This window comes from Xiphophorus couchianus, chromosome 22 (assembly GCF_001444195.1).
Source record: "Xiphophorus couchianus chromosome 22, X_couchianus-1.0, whole genome shotgun sequence".
NCBI lineage: Eukaryota > Metazoa > Chordata > Actinopteri > Cyprinodontiformes > Poeciliidae > Xiphophorus > Xiphophorus couchianus.
The window spans coordinates 4,442,933-4,465,741 of record NC_040249.1 but is presented as its reverse complement, the minus strand read 5'-3'; the positions used below and the strand labels follow the sequence as shown (position 1 = coordinate 4,465,741).

At 36.1% G+C, this 22,809-nt stretch overlaps 1 protein-coding gene across 6 annotated transcripts in view; it reads left to right on the top strand.

The window, feature by feature from the left end:
* anapc1 (anaphase promoting complex subunit 1) overlaps positions 1-22,809 on the top strand; it is a 52,806-nt gene that overhangs the window by 2,517 nt on the left and 27,480 nt on the right. For 3 of the 6 annotated variants that reach the window (XM_028007409.1, XM_028007410.1, XM_028007407.1), the window contains 25 exons: positions 228-325; positions 625-707; positions 812-885; positions 972-1,117; positions 1,197-1,357; positions 2,132-2,257; positions 2,357-2,575; positions 3,058-3,153; positions 4,519-4,609; positions 5,081-5,146; positions 5,283-5,420; positions 6,168-6,311; positions 7,130-7,190; positions 9,311-9,366; positions 9,824-9,955; positions 10,181-10,255; positions 12,436-12,549; positions 13,133-13,302; positions 16,175-16,266; positions 16,551-16,699; positions 17,404-17,482; positions 20,111-20,147; positions 20,302-20,375; positions 21,665-21,843; positions 22,497-22,583. In XM_028007409.1, the coding sequence (XP_027863210.1) occupies positions 228-325; positions 625-707; positions 812-885; positions 972-1,117; positions 1,197-1,357; positions 2,132-2,257; positions 2,357-2,575; positions 3,058-3,153; positions 4,519-4,609; positions 5,081-5,146; positions 5,283-5,420; positions 6,168-6,311; positions 7,130-7,190; positions 9,311-9,366; positions 9,824-9,955; positions 10,181-10,255; positions 12,436-12,549; positions 13,133-13,302; positions 16,175-16,266; positions 16,551-16,699; positions 17,404-17,482; positions 20,111-20,147; positions 20,302-20,375; positions 21,665-21,843; positions 22,497-22,583 (2,747 nt within the window). Of the gene's footprint in view, positions 1-227; positions 326-624; positions 708-811; positions 886-971; positions 1,118-1,196; positions 1,358-2,131; positions 2,264-2,356; positions 2,576-3,057; positions 3,154-4,518; positions 4,610-5,080; positions 5,147-5,282; positions 5,421-6,167; positions 6,312-7,129; positions 7,191-9,310; positions 9,367-9,823; positions 9,956-10,180; positions 10,256-12,435; positions 12,550-13,132; positions 13,303-16,174; positions 16,267-16,550; positions 16,700-17,403; positions 17,483-20,110; positions 20,148-20,301; positions 20,376-21,664; positions 21,844-22,496; positions 22,584-22,809 lie in introns of all 6 variants that reach the window. The other 3 variants (XM_028007408.1, XM_028007405.1, XM_028007406.1) reach the window with 1 other exon arrangement.

The window sequence follows — 22,809 nt, the reverse complement described above, 5'->3', positions numbered from 1 at the left end:
CAGGAGATTACGAACCCAGGACCTTCTTGCTGCAAGGCAGCAGTGCTATCAACTGCGCCACTGTGCAGCCGTACAATATTATTGTTTATTGCAATAATTTCTGGGACAATTTATTCTTCAGCAAAATGTGTTATCTTGACAGGCCTAGGCTAACCTTTCCGTGATTTTCCTTTACTTTTGTTCATGGTCTATTTATGCTGAAAGAATTTGATTATTTTCTTTTTCAGCCGAAGAAGTGGAGCAAATGGTGTGTATTGTCCAGAGTAGCTGCATTAACGTACACACTGTGACTGGTAAAGATTTCATCTCACCGCTACCTTTCCAGGTGAGGGAGAAAATAAAGAGACACAACTTGGTGTGCTTCATTGTGCTAGATTTCTTATTGGACCACTAAATAACTTTATAATGTTCTCCAAGACTGTGCTAAAAAGTAATAATTGGGGAAAAAAATATTTTTTTATCAGTTGAAATTAGCTAAGTGAATGTAAATGTAAAGTCCATGAATGTTTGCATGCCGTGTATGTGAATGTCATATTGTTTTCTAGATTTTATTTTACATAATTTTTCTATAAGCTTGTGAGTGAACGGTTTTGTTCCTGATCCGTCTCATATTGTCTGTTTTAGGTTTCGAATGTCTGGGCGACCAAGTTTGGACTTTTGCTGGAAAGGAAAAACGCAGCGAATGACACACAACCAAATCCTCCTGGGTAAGATTATAAAACCAATCAGCACTTGGACATACAAGCTTAAGGCAGATGTTTAAACCTGAACTAGTGCTTCCTCATTAAATTCCTGTGTATTTTCTATACAGAGAACCTCTTCCAACAGTGTTCAGCATCCTGCATCCTTTAGATGAGATTGCGCCAATTGTGTGCAAACCTTCAGGTATAGCACAGATTTCTGTTGGTCTCTTTCCACCTGTCTGAGTATTTATTGACCAACCTGATATTAGACTTCTTATGCCTTTGCAGGCCCGTTTGAAGGCTCCCGTGTGCAGTATGTGTCTGACTCCAACATGAAGATAGTGTTCACCTGCTGCCAGCCCTCTATAGTTGTATCATATGATACTGTACAAGGAACGCACACAGTGTGGGCCCTGCGGAAAGTCACACATGATGTGAGTGACTCAGGCTAAAAAAATGTTTAAATCCTGAACAAAAACAAATGCTTTGTTTGACCCCTGACCTCTTTCTCAGGAGCGTTCCATGGTCCTGCGGTGTCCGACAGAACCAGCTGGGACACCGTTGGGTTTGATGGCTTCAGGTTTTCTAGCATCTCATTTACGTAACGCCTCCCATCTTGACTCACCTGGAGGAAGTGGAGGAAGTGGAGGGCTGGGTTCTGCAGCGGGAATAAGGTAATGGATAAAAAGAGAAATTCCTGCTTTCCTCTTTCCTTCATTTTATTTTATTTTTATGAAATTGGAACTTAATACTCCAGTCTTGCAGAACTTATCTCCTGCTGGTTCACTTCTAAAATCTGTCATATATTGTGGACGGGCCTGTCCAACCATTTCAAAACGTCAGACTATTTGTTTCTTAGACATTGGTTATGGCTGTTATTTGCTAAATGGCATTTTAGCTGTTAGTTAAATTGGATCTAAAATGTAATAAATGTTTCTGAACACAGAATAAAAAAATAATTAGTTCTTTCACAATTAGAAGTTAAACACTTTGTGCTGCGTTTGGCTTCATAATTCACCATCAAACAGGGTTTTGGTAAGAAATGTAAGAATTTTCAAGGTTCCTTTAAAATTTATTAAATTCAAGACTTAAGTAATTTTTACATAATAACTCAAGTAAGAGAATAACTTGCCTTTTTGCTCATATTTAGGTTAGTTAAACATTTTCCCTATATCTTTGAATCCAGTTTTTTTTTACGCAAATAGCTTATCTATAGCTAGTCATAAATAGTTTAGTGAAAATGATAGTTGGCCAGTTTTTCAATGATATTTTAATTCAAGGGAGGGCTTCATGTTTGGTCAGGTAGGTTTATTACTGCTCGTCACAACGGGCTTTGCAGTTTTGCTTGGAGTGATAATACTGAAAGTCCTCATAAAGTTTGCTCAAAAATGTAAATGAAAATTTTAAGAAGTAGTTGTCCCATCCTGCCTTTTGTCTTCTTCCTTCAGTTCTGCGTTCAGCTCTCCTCTGCACTACAGCGCCCTGCACAGTCACCCGAGCAGGATCATGACCTCCTCACCGGGAGTACATTCTCGAGTTCATTCTCCAAGCATATCCAACATGGCCGCCTTAAGGTGGGAGTAAGTGTAAACCACAGCTTTATCACTCCACTTTGGGACATGAAAAGGGTAAAATCTCTCTGCGATCTCTCTCACTTCCTCCATCTATCCTAGTCGCGCCCACTCTCCAGGCATGGCTGCTCCGTCCTTTTCTGGCGCGTCTCGTTTCAACACGTCCTTCCACAGCCCGTCCCCCAGGGGGCACCACGGCTTGTTGCCGTCTCTTAACAGCACTGCTAACGAGAGCATGGCGATGCCGGAGATGGAGCCGATCATACCAGACCTCTGCGTGGAGCAGCTGTGGAGTGAGGCGGTCTCCTCTGGCTGTCAAAGGTAATAGAGCCGTGTTGGACACAGACCCAGAGACGTCCTGGGATTCATTTATAGCTATTACAGCGGTTAGATAGATTACTAGATTAGTTCTGTGTCGAAATAAATTTATCTTTAACTTCCAGTTGAATGCTTTTTAAAAAATATTCTGTCATGTAAAGCTACTCTGGTTTGTCATCTTGGAAACCGGGGTTGCGTTACTTCATGACAAAAAGATCCCACAAATAAAATAATAACATATTTTTAAATGAAATGATTAATGTCTGTGTCTGATATTCTAATAATTTTATTCATTTTTATATTTTATGTTTGAATAAAATTTTCTTTGGATCATTTAAGCAAAATGTTAAACTTTTTCTGGGAATAGTGAATATGACACAGTTGTACAATACACATAAAAACATTATTTATTGTACATTCTGTCATACTGTCCCAGTTTTGTATCCCTCAGTATTTTACTAGTATTAATTTCTTGCATTTTTCAGGGAGATGAGCAGCCAGGCATCTAAAGTATTTCTGACCTCTGACCTCTGTGAGAGCCACTACCTCTGCTTCCTGGTGGAATCACATCAACACCTGAGGTAAGCAAATATGCACTACTGCTGCAATTTTTGACTTTTATCAATGGCTTTTATTTTGCCATTGATGATTATTGCATAAGAAGCAACAAAAACATTTTTGTTTCTCCAACTCGGAATGAATCCATTTCCTTTACAGCTGCTTCCTTGTTTTTTTCTGTACAATCTGATAACCACAGTGGGTGCCACATCGAGTTTAATTAGCAACCTTTAAAGTTGAAGTTTATACCATCTATACTCTTCAGAGTTATTGATGCAGCTTGCAGATCTATTTACATCACTCTGAGTGAGATTTTTATTTAACTTTTATTTAAAAAAAACCCCATTGAGATTAAAATCCTGTTTTTCAAGGGAGTTTTGGCCAAGAGGCAGCAAAAAATACAACACAGAAAAATAAACAAAAGAAAATGTTGGAGTAGCAGGAAGTGAAAAGTACCTTTATGTAAAGAAATAAAAAAACATGTTCTGGTATCAAATAAGCTTTCTCTGTGTAGAACTATATTTTAGTGTAGTGTTTACATGTCAGGCAGGGCCGGCCTTTGACATGGGCCAAATAGGCGGTTGCTAAGAGCAGCAACTGCTGCAACAATGCCAAACCATCATCTTCAAAAACACAAAACAAACAAAAAATAATAATAATAATGGGAAATTAAACGATTGCATAAATGTGCATTTGTTGAACATCTTTGCTACAATGATTAATAATTTATCATTATGCCAGCAATATATATTGTAATTCTTTTTTTTCTTTTTTTAATGGTGCAAAAATTGCTTCAGGAGTGCAGAAAATGCTTTAAGTAAGTCAGAAACTAAACAGGGTTTCTCTCTCAAGAAAAACAGCTGATGTAACAGGATGCAACCTCTAAAACCTTCTTGATCTTGATATGGAAGTAATCTATAAAATATTTTAGGTGGATTGACTATCATTATCTGGGATCTGTGTTTGCAGTGAACCAAAAGCACAAAAACAAACACTGTTATATTGTACATCACTTTTTTTTGTCTGTATATTTGGCTTCGAGTCTGTACTTACTACATTTCTAATTTGCCAACCCCTGTTGCATTTTTATTATTTCAGTTTGGATTTCAAGAGTTTATCGAGTAAAGATCTGATCATTTCTTATTTAAAGACCTACAACAAAGAAGGCGCAACAACAATGTAGTTGATGGATGCTGTCTGAGTTCTACCAAACAATTAGGTCAACATTACAGAGCCATTAGAGCAAGGAGAATTGATTATCGCTACAAAGCAAATTTAATCTTGAATGTTTTTCTGTGTTTTTCCTTCTTCCTTTTCCCTTCCCTATTGGATTAAATGGTGAAATGTGCACTTACAGATGAGTAGCATCTGTGTTTTTGTTCCCACAGATGCGTGAAGTTTATAGAGAGCAACGATGTCACTCAGCTCATCTTCCCCTCTGTCACAACCATTCCTGCAAAAGATGCTGCACCTCTGCAGGTATTCATGGCATTCCAGTACAACCAGTTCCAAAACATTTTCCTATCAGAAAGGGAAGCAGTGTGTTCTAATTGCTAAATAAATTGACTTCCTTTTTAACGTAGAGATGGAAGTTAATTGGTTATATGAAAAAACTTGAAATTATATTTTATCATTTTGGTGTCTTATTAATTTCCATTTTTATTATGTGTTTGTAGGTCCATTTTATCTAGACTTTGATCCATGTATATATTTTTTTGAATTTAGTATAAAATCAACCCATTTAATTTTATTACTATTTAAATATTTGTATACTGAAATCCTATTTAACTATTAATTAATTTTCTCTGCTTTCTGTTCTAAAATGTGTCTAAAATATTCTGAAATTTGGATCACTGTGGAGGGAAGAAACACAAATAACAAGTTTTTTGTTTTGCTTTGTTTTTTTTGTCTTTTTGGAAAAGTCTCATTTGTTTGTTTTTTGCTCCCCAGAATATAGATGCCATGTTGGTTCTGGAGGCTTGTGGCAGTCTGGTTATTTACACAGGAATCACAAGGGTAAGGACAACATGGGGACAGGTTCATGACTGCATTAACGCTTAGCTGCCTCACATACTGTTAGTGTTAACGTATTTAATAGAGTATTTCAACACAGTGATGCAGTCCTAAATCGGCTTCCTTTGTGCTCCTGCAGGTCAGTAAGGTGCATCTCCCCAGCCCGCTGTCTCACTCCATCAGCCTGACCAATCACCTCCCTTATCTCAGCACACCAGTAGAGACCGTCAGTACACCTGCTAATGCAGGCAGCAGGCACATCCACAGGCTTAATGAGGTAAAAGAATTTAGCGTTAATGCACTCCACTCGACGCACTGGAGATTTATTTTTCAGACTTGAAGTAGGAAACAGTTGCTTTTATTCCACAAAGTTATCCGTTAAGTTGTCTTTTTAACTTGAATACTTATACAGATTTTAAATGGTCAAATATGACAGAATTACGCTATGGTTTATTTTTTACGGTTTATGCATTACATTTATTGCAAATTTTCCTGTCCATGTTTGAATATCTTATTTTCCGGACTATAAGTCTCTACTTTTTTCACGTGCTTTGAACGCTGCAGCAACAGTGTATTTTCTGAGGCTGTTTAATTCAGACGCTGAAGAATGCGACGTTAGTGGTTTTAGGTTGATGAAGCTGGTAATCAATGAGTTTTCCTGGTAGGCTGCTGTATTTATTTTATTTTTTTTTCCATGTCATGAAAGAGTATGTATTGTATGTACTTGTAGTTAGTGGTATTTCATTAAATGTTTTTAAAAAATCTTAATGTGCAAGTATCTCATGTTACAATGTGGACACCTGCATCTTATAGACAGGTATATGTTTTTTTTTCTTTTTAAAACTTATGGTGCAGCTCAATAGTTTGGAAATTATGGTATTTTAGTATTTCAGGCACATTTTCTTATGTATGTATGTATGTATGTATTTGAATTTCATAACATGTTTAAACAGGTCCTGGTCTTTCTTGTCATCTTACCTGATTTAAAAAAACATTTGTTAATTTTTTTTATTCCTTGTTTAAGGATGCAATGCCGTCTCCAGTGTCAGAGCTGAAGAGTCTAAACATTAAACAGCATGAAGCTTCTTTCTTTGAAGACTTCTCGTTTCAACAAGCCACGCCTTACATCCTCTCTTTGCGGGACCCTGTGTGCAACCGGGTCACTCTGGTAGGTTGATTTTTTTTTTTTTTTTCTTTTGAAACAGTTCAGACATTTTACCCCTGTGTTCATACATTTCCAATACTAACACCACACATTTATTTCTTTCCTCAGTAAAGGATTTAATATCAAATCATAATTAAATCCCTGTTGCCTTTTTACCGCATGGAATTGAATTTAAGTGAAAATAATTTTTAGCACATTGAAATGAAATTTAAAAAAAAACTTAAGTTAATTAATTTTTTTGTATTTTCAATTTTATGGTTTGTCTATATAAAAATAAAAATCAGCTCCACAAATGATTTTAAGGAGGTAACTGCTTCTAAATTACAATCTACATAGTAAAGAGAGGAATGGAGAATTTCCCCATAGTACCTTCAGCAGGAGCTTCAGTTCTGGTCCAACGCTGCAGAAGTTTCTGGCTGCAAGTAAATCTGTTGTTTCTGTTTTCCAAAAACAGTTATTTTTTACCAAGTGTATGTGCTCCGCTTCTAGACAATCATTCATTTCACAAATCAATTTATATTTCTATATACCTCAGGGTTTTTCTTGTGCTGAGGGATTCCATCTCCTGATGGAAACCAGTTGGCCTTTTCACAGAGCATCTTTTTCATAATGCAACAGAAAAAGCAAAGGTAGAGATAATCAAATAGAGGATGGACAAATTCAATTTACCTGCTTTAGTTGGAGTTTACAGTTGTACAGATTGGAGGATTGCACTTCTGAAATTGTCTTATTAAACAGCTCATCTGTTTCCCCTACACCTGTGTGGAATTGGAGTTGAAAATTGTAATGTGAATTTTTGTGCTATTTGTCTTTATTTCTAGGAGCTAAGCAGTGGTGTGATGCTGAGGATCTGTATCCCAGAGATAGCTACCTCTGAGCTGGGTAAGACACTGATTTAGCACAGGCAACAAAAACAAGGTGGTTGTTGTTGTTTAATTAAGCAATGTGTTAATAAATTATTTACTTTTCTTCTTTTTACTCCCCCATTACTGCACAGACAGAGACAGAAATGATTGAGTCAGAGCAGTTAAAGCGCTTCGGAATTAGGTTTGCGAGCTGCTCTATGCTTCACAGTGACGTAAAATCTTTTATACTGAGGATGCCATTACAAAGCAGACGCACACACACAGACGCGCCCACCCCCGCACACACACACACACACACACACACACACACAGGCTGACTCTTCTTAACGGTTATAATTAATCCGCCACGTCAATGTTCTCTGCAGCTTGGGGACAAAAAAATAAATAAAAAAAATCACATGGACATCTCCAACCTAACTTGTTGTTCTCATAATTTTTGTTTGATTATTTAAAAAAATAATAAAGACATCAGAAATAATTAATTCCCACAGATACTTTAGAACAAAAATATTTTAAGTTAATAAAACACCTTTTTTTATTTAAATTTAATTAAAAAAAATTTTTTGTTTTGTGGTGGGTATCCAGTTAAGTTCAAACTGGAGGAAAAAAAAATCTCTTAAATTATAATGAATATAGAAGTACACTAATTCTGTGTTGTGCACAACCTGCTAGCTCAGAGCACACTCGCTAGTGGGGTTGTTTATCATTCGGTCCCTAACATTACTTGTATGTACATTTAAACACCTAATTATAGTTTTTGATGTTAATTATTGCATGAAACAATTATTCTTTGGACTCCAACACCTTTGGGAATTATCTACTTTTAGGTGACCTATTTTGTAGAGTTGGAAATAAAGCATGAGAATGAACTGCTTCTCTCTGATCATTTATCTATTAGATTTTTCTATCACATGTCTACTTGATGTAGTGGGATATGTTTCTCTCAAGAGAAGCTAATGCTTAAATGCTATTCTGTTTTGGAGTTTTTGAGCAGTTGCTTTCTAAAATAAAAAGCATCTTCGTCATAATTGACAGCTGAGGATGGAGGACCAAGATGAAATCTGCTGCTGTGTAATAAGAGGCTCTGTCATTCTGACCTTTCTGCTTTACTTTAATGACGTCTGTTTCTTTTCTCTGCTTTTGAAAATGACCTACAAAGAAAGAGCAATCAGATTTTTTTGCTTTTGTCATTTCATATGTTATTTGATAATTTTGTATGGTATAATACGATTCATATGGCACAATTGGTTACAACCTTTACGAGACATTTACATGAATAATTTTGCTTTTATCCTGAGGGAGCTCATAAATCAGGAAAATTGACAGTTTTACTTGGTAATACGGCTTTGACCTAAATTAATTATTAATCCCTGTCATATCTTAATGTTCAAAAAATAAGGTAATGTAGCCATAATGAATTGTCTGACCAGTTAAACTGGGGACCATCTTTGTCATCTTCTATTATCTAAATCTTATCTGTCCTGTGGGAGCTCTGGTTTTTACTGTAAGCCAAAATTGTCATTTATTTCTGTTTTTAGATATAATTAATTCCCACTGTCAGCTGTGTTTGAAGACAACTTTATCTCCCTTTTTTTTCTTGCCTGTTCCTCATTCCTGCACCGTTTCCTATTATTTAGTAATCGATCGAACGGATGAGGCGTTCTTCTAATGAAATGGCATTTATCCACTTCCTTTTCGACCTTTCTGACTTCGGAGGACCAATTAAGATAGCCTAGTGATGCTGATTAGGAATCGGATTGGTCAGGCAGCAACATTAATTAATGTGCTACTGTTTTGGGGGTTTTTCTCCGTTTTCTTATCTGGCATTTCTTAAAAAGCATCAGCCAGATATTGTCATGATAAAATGGATATCACACCAGGAAAGAGCTCTTGCTTTAAATGAATGAAGCTAGGGTTATTAATATATATTTTTTTATGTCAAAGTAATGATCAGAGGAGGGTAAACGCATTCAATTTTATTTTATTTTTGTAAAATATCTTATAGAAAAACTGTAGTTTTAATAAATCCAGTCACCTGGTTGGTCTCTTACATGACTCAACCTGACGTTTTGTGGAGTTTAGCATGCAATTCAATTGAAACTCTAGAAAATGTTTTTTAATTTTGTTTTGTTGCAGTGAAGAAGTGCCTTCAAGCGATTCGGTTCATCCTGCCCAGAGAAGTTGCCATGAAGGTTTGTTAAAGTGGGGATGTTGAAACCCAGATTTAATCTACAGTAGTTGAGAGTGCACAGCTAAATAAATCTGAAATAATATTCACATTAAACCTTTTTTTATTATTGTTTTAAATAAGTCATCACTGATAGATTCTTCCTATGCTGATAGAACTATTACCACAACCTTACCAATTGTTTCCTTAAACGTTTTTTCCCCATTTAAACTTTATTATGATTTTTAGTTTGTTTTTAGTAGGTAGAAACTACCACTACTTTAGTAAATAATGACGTGAATATATTTAATTTAGTTACATCTACATTAAAACTTGCTGAGGTAATTACAGATGACTTAATTCAACTGCAGAGCAAAAATGCTACTTCTGTTCAACTTCATGTCAAACCTTTAAAAGTACAGATATTGGTACGATAATTAGGTCATGAGAGAAATTGGATTTAATATAAATAAAATATGCAGGTTTTGGTGAAGTGGTACAACATCTACAATGCCCCCGGCGGTCCCAGCGCTCATGCAGAGTGGAGCCAGTTCGTCACCTGTTTTATGACACTGATGGGCTACAACACAGAGCGCCTGGCCTGGACTCGACATGTGAGTCAGCTGTTCTTGATTCTTCTCTTCCAATTTTCAGTGAGACTTGGCATATCTTCAAAAAAGACTGATGATTACACTTTCATAATCAGATCCGACTGTTGAGAAAGTTTTCAGCTGACTAAAAAAATTTCATTTTTTCAACTTAAAAAAAGTTATTATTTTTTTTTTTAATCAAACAAAAATATTCCTACAGTTGATAATTTTCTTGTTTTCTCTCTTAAGCTGCAATTTGAAGTCCCGCTCTCTCCAGTTATTGCTGCCAAGAAGGCTCGTCCTTCTGACGGAGGCTCTGATGAGGTATGCAAGATGCATAATGTGAACAACAATAACAAATACGGTATATGTATCTGTGGAGGGAAAAAAAAAAACTATTTATCAGAAGCCATGTATGTTATATTGACAAATATAACCAAGATGTATTTTTGAGAACCTTCATAGAAGATCTACTCAGACTTGCTGGCTGTTCTATTTGCATTGCTGCCATTATCATATGTATTTTTAGCATTATATATATAGGGCAACAATTTAATGCACAAAGTTCAGCCAAAAATAAGAACTCCATTCAAATATATTAAATTCTTCCAACCAAAAAAGAGCATCATCCAGTTTTTAAACTTTGTTTACAGAGAGAATTAGTGTAGTTTATCTGAAGTAGCAGAGAATATAATTGGTCCTCTGCTCTACATTCACACATAAGTTTGTTTGCGTGTGAAGAAAGACCCCCAGAGTGGACGTTCGCTCTGTCCTTTTCTAAGCTTGACCTGCACTCTAATTATATATTAAGGAAAGTTGAAACAAATCGTTCCTCTGCGAGTTGGCCTTCGAGGGTTTTCTTAAAATGCGTCTCATTAAAGGGGATTTTTTTTAGCTAATCGGTGTTTGTGTGTTTTTCTCATTAAAGCAAACGCATCTGGAAAATGTCAATCAGCTGCAGGCTCAGTGTGCTGCTTTATTTTTGACCTGAGGAAAGATGTGTCAGATTTTACTTAAGCTACTGTGTGGTTAATTTTAGTTGAGGATAACCCCTGCTGTAACCTGCACATAATGATATACAGTGCCTCCAGAAAGTATTCACATCCCTTCACCTTTCAACAGACTTGGGTTACTTGGTTTAAAGCCATCCTGGAAAAACAAAACCAATAGTAATTGGCCTACAACAGCAATGTGAGAACATGTTTTCATACCACTTTGTACTGCTGTTACAACGAGCAGTATGAGCAGAGCAGAAACCAAGCAGTGGTCTACACAGAATTAGGCCATACTTAGCAGATTTGTAATTTCCTACTTCTTGTAGGAAAGTACAAATCTGCGGAAGGAGACTTGTAAATTTTGACATCTGTCTTAAACAGCACTAAGGTCTTTATTGCTTAGAAATAAAACTTGGATGTCAAAGCCTAATCGAGCTGATTCCGAGTACAAGATCAAAACAAACATTTCTGTAAAATATTTACTTGAGACGTTTTTTTTTTTTTTTTTTTGTTTGAACCCAAGTAATGGAGACAAATTATACTATTTTTTGTTTGTTTGTTGATGATGGAGCCAAACAAGTCGGAAATGTCAGTCATTTTGGATTTCCGACCAGAAGGCCCTCAGTTTGAGTGTGATGTAAGAATCCACGTTTCCTTCCAACATGGATGGTCATACACATTTTGAGCAAACTCTTAAAATGTTGCAAAAAAAAAAAAGTTTTGTGCCTCTGGTAAGCCACAGACACACCGGTGGATGGGTAAGATTGCTACGTCGGAACTTATTCGGCTAATGTGTTTTCATCTACTCCTTTAGTGCATCAACTCCTTTTAAAAAATGCCAAAAACTACTTCAAACGAGCGAAAAAACATTTCTGTGAAATTGAGGAAAGTTATTTTGAATTTTTCTGTTTCCAACAACCTTTTCTAATGAGATACTTCAAAATGTGCTTAAAGAAACATTGATTGAAATATGGCCAGTGCCAGGTCAGAGACAACTTTAATATTTCTGAAAAGACCTGAGATAATATCTGTTAATGTTGTCCATTGAACTTCACTGAAACATGTTCAAGTTGAGTGAAAACAGGTTTCCATTCCATCATTTTGGTCTGATTGGTACAGATGTTTTTTTTCTTTCTTTATTTTTTAAAGAAAGCGGTGCTGTAATTATTTTTGGAATATGTCTGTAGTTGAAAAAGTGTGTTTGAGTGTATTTAAGACTTTTTATAACAGAAGGTACATCTAACCCATACAGGCATAGCTTGTTAGTGAAACTATGTGGTTTACTAAGAGGTGCTGCTGGTTAAAACATGTGGCTCAGTGGAATCATTTCTGGATTATGCTCTAAATCTGACTTTAGTACTTTTTTTTTTTTTTACCCCTCTAGAATTGAAAGAACTCACTTAAGTGTCATTATAATGTTATAATTTTTAGCATTTGAATTTAGTTGTGGTTATGGTGGCATTAATCCAAACTTTAGACTGGCATTGATCTGTAATCCTGGTTTTGTAGGACTGGGACTACCTGTTGGCATCTCATTATCATCGTCAGATAAATTCGCAGCCTGTCTGTGGGTCAGTGGACCCCAACAATGTTCCCGTCGCAGAAAAAGAGGACCCGTTTTCTGTATGTAACCCAGTTTGCTTTATTCCATAAACTCCATATAGCCTATTGAACCCATGCTATTTAGATTTTACAACACATAAGGATCAATAAAAGTAAAAGATTTTTCTGCCTCTTCACAGATGTAGTATTGTTATTCTCCACATCCATGTCTGTCCCCTCTCTTATTCTTTCTGCATCTTTGTATACATCATGTGTGTCTGACTTGAAGTGCTTTATAAGTCACTAATATTGATTTTTTACCTTGCAGAAACTACTTGTAAAAGGAGGTAATTGGAGTGTATGTTTTAAATGGCAGAAGGATGTTAATTTTGTTTAGAGTTGCTGGAAAAAGTTTAAATGCAATATTTTCTCATTTCTTGAAAGTTTACTAATGCGGTGCCAATTCACAGCTAATGTATCTTATACAACACAAATCCAATTTATATACAGTTATATAGAACAATATGTGACTCCAAATGTGCTTAAGATTGATTCCATTTCAATTCCAGATTCAGTTCAGAGTTTTTAAACGGCTTGTAATCATCAACACTGGCTGTTTTCAACTTTTTCTTTCTTTTTTTTTTTTCCCTCTTTGAAACACCAGGCGGATTCTCCCTCCAGCTCATCTATGAAACTTGAGAGTTCGGCTCCTCTGTTCCCTCACATTCCCGCCCTTTTCGGTGTCCTGCATCTGCTCTACCAGGAGCTGCAGCTGGACGAGCTGCACAGGGCAAGAGCTTCATCACTGGTGTGTCTGCTGCAACAGTTGGCCAGGTAGCTGCTATTTTATGTATTTTCCATTGTTAAGTTCTGTAAGTCATTAAACTTAGTAAAGAGAAGAAGAAACTGTCTTTCTATAATAAAACAATGTTGGCATACTGACACAAGGCCCGTACAATTATCACTACAAACACAGCCTGTTGAACATGCTCATAAACTACTTTGAACTTTCGCACACAGAAGGAAATGGGGAACGCAACTCGTTGTTTTCAGTGAAACTTTGTGTGTAATCTAAGGCCCTTCAGTGGTTTGTGTGTTGGGAAATAAACTTTTAACAGATTGTCAAGTGACTCCTGTTATTGGTGACCATGACAATAAGAGAATAAGAGGCGTGGGAGAGTGAAGAGCTCTTTAAAGTAATTGTTCTACATTGTTAGTATGTGGGTTGTATTCAAGTATGCTGACATTTTTTTTTAATGCTTTCTGTACTTTATTAACTGGCTACGCAAATGATAACTCTGATTGCTTTGTATTTTAAATTAAAAAAATAGTTTATCCTCTTTGTTTGAGTTGAATTGTTTTGCCATGTGTCGTTTTTTTTTTTTTTTTAATACTGTCATATTCACAGTAATTTCATCAGTTTGAATCCCATCCTCAGCCTCACGTTCCTCTGGAAATGTAACATTTCATTAAGGCAGTATGATAAATTAATGAGGAGACAGGCTATTGTAAAAGAGAAATGTTTTTATTGGTTTGTAAACACTTTGAGTCCAAAGATAGATTCTGTCATACAGATTGTCTTCTTGACACAAATTCTGCCAGTCAAGGAAGGAAGTTTCAGTATTCAGATGAACTTTTTACAGATGCAGCCACAGGGCAAATTTACTCGTTGGGCTTCCAGTTTTATTTTGAAACTAATATATTCAGAATCATGTTGTGAAACATGCATTTGGCCCAAATTGTCTAAATATCCATTAGTGGTGAGATTGGGAGGGGGGCAGATTGTTCTGCTATAATAACCTTTGAGTGAAAATGACCCCGGTTTCATGGTGGCAACTCAAAAAATGCAAGAACTGTGTCACCTGAATGCTTTTGTTCAAAACACAAAAGTACTAACTATTATTACTGTTAATAAAACAATCTAACATAATTTTATTCTGGTAATACAACTATCTATAATGTTTTTATTTTATTTTAAATGCAGACCAATTAAAAATGCTATACACCTGCAAAATTTAGTTGCACTTTTCAAGTTCTTATGGTCAGAATATTGAAATGATTGTCATTCTTTTCTTCACTGGGAGTGAGTTTGGGTCTCTGAATACAGGTGTAGGTAGCCTTCCTAATTAACCAGCTATTAGTTTGTTTGAACTCAAAGTTAGTCCACACAACAGAACAAAGAAAAGACATATAATATCATGATATTAGATCATGCTTAATATTTTTATTTTATGAGTTTATAAATAGTAAATACAACACAATTTATGGTTGCTTTAGTGAGATAATTTATACTAGACTGGAAGATGAGTAAAACGAATAATTTCTGGTAAAAAGTAACAAGGCAATAAAGGGTAGAGAAGATTTTCACTTTAGATTGAAGTGTGCTGTTGAATCTGGGATGGAGGGATAAGGAGGACAATTTCCTCCTACTTAAGTTGAAGAATCTATATGCTTATTTTTTTAATTTATTTATTTTCTCAGTTTAATTAGGGCTTTACCTATCTAAATATAGGGTGTAAAGAAGATATTTTTAAATGTTCCTTTAAAAAAGAAAATCAGATAAAAGACTGACTGCCATTCAGCTCTTTGTTTGCAGGTCAACAGCAGTGGTTCATGTTTCTTAATTACTTTTGCTCCATCTTGCGGCAGTTGCAGCCCTAAACAAGTTAAATGTCACAGAAGCTATTTGAGAATGTCGGGATATTTCTAGAATAGCTCTAATGACTTTTCAGTTTATTGCCTCGCTGTGCAGCAGCAGACACTAGTAAAAAAACTACTGCAAGGTAGACATGAACTTCTAAGCTATGAATTATTAATAATGGAAATGGTCCTTCACTTTAATCAAAGGGAAATGACAGAATCCAAGCTGCCCTGCTTTTACTCTTTGTTTTTGCTCATTTAATGTTTCAGATCATTAAACAAATATATTTTGAGTAAATACAAAAATGTAATTTTAGGGGAAACAAGCTATTCAAACTAACCTAGCACTACACAAATATGGTTCAGTTTTTCTACCCACACCTGACCTAAAATTTGTCTGACAACATGAAGTAGGCTAAAATGTCTGAAAGCGACACATCGAGCCTAAAGAAAGTTAAGATCTGCAAACGTTTTGGTCTGCAAAAGGTTACAAAGACATTTTTAAGGCTTTGGGTTTCCAGTCAACCATTGCTTTTCTACACAATTCCACTTGATTCTCGTCTCTCTTCACTGCTCTATCCAGGCTCTCTCCCATTGACTTTGATTTCTCAAGTTGAATTTCGACCAGGGCAATCAGTGAACAGAAGGAGAAGTTGCGAACTACGATGTCGATTTCCTGCGGTATTATAAAATTGTAATCTGCCTGTAGTTTTTAGTAATGTCAGCGGAGGAAGTAAATATTTGTTTCTCAGCAGCTGAGAGTCCAGGTCTGGTTTTCACCAGGCTGACATTGTAAGCAGAATTATCTAAAAATGGACAAAACTGCAAACAGTGGTCAACAATGCATATAGGGGTTTGCCCCCCCCCCCCCCCCCCCCCCCCCCCCTCCCTCCCCCCCAAAAAAAGAAATCCAGAACGTTATCTAAGATACTAACGCTGAGCAAAAAAAGGAAAAAGCGACTGAATGGCAGATATCACAAATGCTAGATGGCAGAAAGGAAACTAATCTACAAGGGGGCAAATACTTTTTGGCACTCTATTTATGTGATTCATCGTTTGTTTGCAGAGACCTGCAGCTGGAGAAATATGTTGATCTGTACTGGAGAGACTACCCTTCATTAATTAGCTGCTTTACGGAGCGCTGCATCATAGACCAGGGTAAGAGACTAAATGGGTTAATGTGATATTCAGGCAGGAAATACACAAGACATGTAATTGTAAAGCAAAAAAAAAAAAAGGTTTTGATGCTCATAAAAGCTTAGAGAGCTCTTTGCATTTGTCCAGGTAATTCCAGTATAAACATATTATTTCCATAGTCTGTGTATCCAATTAAAGTTTAAATTTCATTGCTTCTCTGGTAATTGTTGTTTACCAGCAATGGCTGAACTTTTTTCCTCTTCCCCATTGCCTTGACCTTTGACTGGCCCACTCTTTGTTCTCAGCTGCGATTGGTCAGATGCACCGGCCGTCCTTCCTCAGCTCTGATCCGCCATGTGTATTCAACTGGCTCAGTAGCTGCTTGAGAGGGGAGGCAAGCCCTCCATTTCCTTACCTGCCTGGCATCTGTCAGAGGACCAAGCTGCTGGTTCTGGTATAACCATACTTCCTGTTTTTGAATGTTTTTAAGCCATTGTTCCTTATTTATTTATTTATATATATATATATATATATATATATATATATATATATATATATATATATATATAATGTTTAGGTCAAATGTTTTTGATTAATGCTCAACATTATGACGCTGTGGTAGCCATATTGATCTCTTACAGATGTTCTTAATAAAAACAAAAATAAATGCTGCATGTTTACATAACCATGCAATTTTGATGCTTGTTCTTGTTATTATAACTGGTTAGGATGATGGCCTGTTCACTTTTTTTTTTTTTTTAGTTCAGTAAGGGGGCCTTTCATCGTTTAGTTTCAAAGTTGAATGAATAGTTCAAATTTAAAATTTTTCTGGTGTTTCAGCTTGAAAAATATAGCTAAATAATGTAACTCCGATTCATATGCAAAGTGGAAACATTCTGTCAGAATATCCTAAATTTGTTTAATTTATTCCAAAATTTCCAAAAAAACACACAAAAACATATTTTATTATGTTTCCTCTCAACCCTGAATATTGACATTTTGTAAACATGTTCAGTCATGTTGAAAAGAACTGACAAAACTAGCTAAATGCTTTTCTTATTGTAATATCAACAATGTCCTTGAAGTTTTTTTCACTTAAGTCATTGCCTTTTACGTAATAATAACTTCTTTTGAATCTCTTTTTCTTTTTTTTGACAGAGTTATGCTCTGTACATCATTGGAGATGATAATGCTACGTCGACAAATGTATGGAAGTACCTCTTGAAGCTCTCAGCAGGTATGTTTCACTGTTGTTTATTTTTGTAACAGATGTTGGGGTTTTGGACCAAAGCAGCAGTGCACCAATCAGCCAGCCAGTGGTTAAAATAGCCGAGACCGGTAACTGTCTGGCCCAAAAAGGGAAGAGAAAGGAAAGAAAAAGGGGCCGGAGTGGTTTGGTTTTTCTCATTACTTTTGTTTTGAGCTTAGACAAAGGAACAGAAGTTTTGATGCATGAATGAAACAAAATTTATGCAAATGAGTTTCAATGTACTGCAGTTCGATTTCCTACGCTGTCGTAAAAAGTTTACAATTTAGTTTTATATTTTTTCATGTCAGGATTGATGTGGATAAAAGAACAGCCAGGCCTTTTTTCCATTAAAATTCTTACATTTATTTTAACATTGGTTAGTTTATCATAATGCAGCTTGAGTTTTTGACCAAATTATTGATACTTTAGATTTTTAACTTGCTGACAGAGAACCTAAAGATAAACACACACTAATTCAGAAACATACAAAGGTCCAGATTCTTAAACTGGATCTATGATGATCTCTTAAAAAATATTTCTTTGCGGTAGAATAATGAAGTCTGTGCAAAAGCTCAGAGTAAAAGAATGAATAAATTCAGCTGATCTGAATTAGTCCAGATCCTGAAACGTCAGCAGAATGACCATTTACCACTCTGCTGAGCATCCAGTATCCAGATTTGAGGAACAAACAAGTAATTAAACCCAACCAGGTTAATGTTTGGTACAAAAACATTAAGAATGTCTTAAGATCATTGCAGGAGCAATGTTTAAATTTGAATGTGGAAAAGTGTAGCATTTTGAAGTGTAACACGTGAAGGAACCCTGTATAGGTCTTGGAAAGAAATTAATCTTCCTGTTTGTTTTTACATCAACCATTATGTAGTAAATGTAGCTCAGCACACCATTTTCATTATTTTTTCTGCACAACTTCTGTTTTTGTTTAATTCATAAATACAGTCTGTTACTTGCTCTACCATTGTTACAAGCCTGTGTTTTTGAATCCTGCTTGAAATTGTAAGTGTCACACCTGTGTGCAATGGTGTTTTATAAATACAGATCTGCTTTTTTTAAAGCATTATGTATTAATTAAATGGGTCATTTTAAGATGACTACTCATAAGAATAAAATTAAAGTGTTTTGATCCTGTATATAAACTCAGGAAGCAGCAGAGTGGAAGTTTTAAGGGACCAAGGTGACTTTTGGCTGTTTGTATTTCTTTATATAGAACCAGTTTAGTGCAGGATGTTGCAGCACAGGGACCACCTAAAATGGGAGAAGCTCTTAGTTGTTTTCCTGACAAAGGAAATCCCTCACTAAACCTTTTATAAAACATTTAATAAAATAATTTGTCTGTTTGACGCTGTCACAGCGTCAAAGGTTTAGTTACCAGAGACTCTGTCCTCTTCGGCTGCATTATTCTAACTGAGTTGTTATTTTCTCTTTCACACTTTAGGGGAAAAGTTTAGTGCATACTTTATATAACACATTAGAAACCAACAAAAATGCACAAATCTTCTGGTCATGATGAATTTTCTGAAGAAATATCCCTGAAACTTAAAGTTCTGTGTACCTTTTAAATAGCCCGAAACAACACTTGGACAGCTTGTTTTTCTTGGTGTAATCATTTATCGACAAGTCACCCATATTAACCGTCAGCCCCACTGCGCTGTGCTTCAGAGTCAGATTATTACACAGTCTCCTGCTTTTCGTCCTTCTTTGTTGTCCCCTCATGTTAAAGCCCACTAGAGCTCCTTGGTGGCAGTTATTTGATCCGCCATTTTTCTTCTGTCACAGAATTTAGCCTTGAGCCTGTGAGTGATGAGAAAACTTTAGTTTGTCTCCTTCCAGCATTAAGACTTCATTTTTGCGTGGAACAGATTCCTTGTTACAAAAAGAAAAACATGATTTACTCATCCTGTATTTAAAGGGACAGTATTATGTAAAATCTACTTTTTGTTTTAGCCTTACATTATGTTATAGTGTTATTCCCTCGTCAAAAACATACCTGGAGTATTGCCTTGACTCTTTCATGAATGTTTGAGAAATCCAATTATCTCCCATGGCAACCATTCACCTGTGGAAACACCTGGGTGTCCTTTGAGACACAGCTCCTCCTCTGAGCATCTGCCTCACAGAGAAGCCCTCCCGGTGACTCCCTCACTCAGCTCCTTCAGACTAGCCAGCAGCAATTAGCTCAGTTCAACGCTGGTAAAAACGTTGTTAAATGTTTTTACCATTTAATGGTAAATGGTTAATGGGGGCGTGATGTTGTGATGACATCCTGAAGGCTGAGTTTCAGAAAAAGCAGGAGTTTAATTAGAAATATCATTTCTTTTAAATCATATTTGATATATGGCATTTTCATAATAACTGAAGTTAAGAGAGTTACTTACTATGTGCATGGACAATATATAATACTGGCACTTTCACTCTTAATCTAAGTGTGCTTCATGCCAAATTTTAGTAGCAGATTTAAATAATTTCAGGAAAACTTTAGAATACCTTATGTTATTATAATCCTAACTCATAAATAAGGCTTAATTTATGGAAGTTGAGATATTGCTTGCATTTTGTTGCTGTTTGCTGTGTTTAATGTCCGTGTCTTTATCATTCCAGGCCAGAGGTCCCGTGTTAGTGAGCCAAACTCCAGAAGGTAAAATAAGCTGAAAGAAAATTTTGTAAATTCAAAGAATTTGTACAACTATCTTCAGACACTTTTTTGTGTTTTTAAAAACTCTGTCATCAAATCATGATTGAAATCATTGGTAATTTTTCTGACAAAGTACTTCTGTGTTTTGTTTTTCCAGGCAGAGCAGTGTGAAGGTCAGGTTTTCCAGTGAGAGTCTAGCTGAGCAGCTGGTGGTGTGGCTCACCTCACAGGGTACGAGCAGCGTATCATTTTCCTCCCATTGAACACAACACTGCCTCACAACAATGGATGTTTTGACACTTGCAATGAAGCTAAAGTCAACAAATTGACTTTCACGGCCAAATCAGATATGTTATTTAGATAAGTGAACAATTGTGGGGTATGTAGCCAATCAAACTTTATTGGTAGAGACCTTTTCTTACAAGCGTGTAATACAAAGGTTAAATACAGGCAATTGCACATGAAACGCTAAAATAAGAACTATAGAGGAGGAATTGTGGGAAAAGTACAAATAAAAACTTATGAAGATATGATAATTATATATAAAAAAAACAATCAACTATCTGATAAATAGTAAAATATTTTTGATAAAATAAAAATTTAAGGTAAACAATAGCTAGTAACGAAAAAGAAAATATACATATTTAGCTTAATCTCACATTTATCATACCAGGTTTTATTCATTTGAGATTCAATTAAAAAAAAAAAGCTAAAAATAAGTATATGGAAGGGAGTTAGGAATAGGGTTCAAATCCAAAATATGAGTTCTCATAATTTGGATTTGAACACACGCAGTAAAATTAGTTCTGTTCCAGTTGCTCTGCTGCTCATTACTTTTTACAGAAGGGGAATGGGAAAACAGCCTCCGTTTCATTGCTATTATCCTGAACCAAAAGCAACAACTAATCCTGAGATCGAAAACATTAACTTTCTGTACTTTATATGGCTGTCAGATAACAAATACAAGCTGGCAGAGGAGTAAAAAAGAGAGCGCTCTGTCATGAACCTCAGTGAAGCGTATGGGAAATCCACCATATGGAGACGTTGAGAAGACACATTCACTCAAACATTCCCGCTGTCCAGCACCAATAAAAAAAGTGGCTACATATCTTTATTTTCAAATTTAAAAACCGAGTTTCTGTTGCAGCTTTTTCACAAGACTCTCAACATGTGTTTTAAAAGAGGGAATCATTTAAGGTTCTTGAAAATTTATAGAAGTTCAACTTCTCCAGTTCAGTTTCCTCTAAGGTGGTTAGTGAGGTTATAGTTTATAAAATGTATTCTTTAATCAAACGGGGGTTTTTACTGCCTCTGGAGGACTCGTTGTCCATGTTAAAAGTTGGGTGTAGGTTTTTCTCTCCCTGTGGGTCTGGACCAGTTACTAAAACTTCTGTTTTCTGCTCATTAACATCATTTTAACAGCACTTGGTCCATGTTTAAAAATGCATAATCTGTCTTTATGGTTGCTTTTAAACTCTAAATAACCAAAATTATTCACCCCTGCCTTTCCACCGCTGCAGGCTTCACCCTGAAGGATTTGGAGTCGGTCCCGTTCGGGGTGGCTTTGCCCATCAGAGAGGCAATTTACCAATGTCGTGAGCAGCCGTCCTCTGATTGGCCAGAGGAAGTCTGTCTGCTGATTGGCCGACAGGACCTGACCAAGCAAGCTCACAAGATGACCCTGGCAAAAAGCAAAGCTGTAAGTAGAGATTCCTGAAATCAGGATGTAGCCATCTATAGTAGAATTCAATTTTACTCTTATTCTGCCATTGGGTTACAACATTATCGATAACTGCATTCTCTTTAAATCTACATGTTTAAAGCCCTTAAAACTACCAAAAGCATGCCAATATATATAAAAAATATATATCTCCTCATTAGTACAGTGGTGAGTATCCCCACCTGTCACGCGGGAGACCGGGGTTCGATTCCCTGATGGGGAGTGAAGTTTGTTTCAGGTCCCTCTTGAAAATGAGATCTAGATCTCAACGGGGTTTACCTGATTAAATAAAGGAATATTATTATTATTATTATAATAAGGCAAAGCAAGGATATTGCTTTGATTTTAAGTTATGTGGATTTTAAGTTGTCTGGAAAGATTGTAAACCACAACTTGTCACTTTGCTACAAACTTAACAGTTAACAATGCTACAGAGATGAAAAATCTGAACACAACAAAATTGGCCGTGAAGTGTAAAACCTTTCTATTACCCAGATCTATGAAGACATTTGGTATAGTTGGATGCAGATATACTAATACCAGAGGCAGTGGCCGCCTTTATCTCCTGAAAGGCCAGTGCTCACAGCTTCATCTGTTTCTTCAGAAAGATTTTCACTTCCAAGTGTTTTCAGTCTGTAGGATCAGGATTCTCCTTGGTCCCTCCTGCATCCTCAGAAGCAGATGAGGAGGAAGATGGCATGTTGGACATAATTCATGAGGTAACTGGTTTGTGGGTCGTTTTTTTTTCTGACTGAAATATTTTTGCTTCTTCTAGTTTGTCTAGAGATTATCTTCGATAATTCAGACTGATTCTGCCACACTTTCAGTTTTCTGGACACTGACCATGGGAATGCTGTATCTTCGGTGCAGCACTGCTGTAACCTGCTGTTTATAGTTGTCAACTGCTATGGTCACTATTGCTATTTTAAAGAGCTGGAGGGTTAA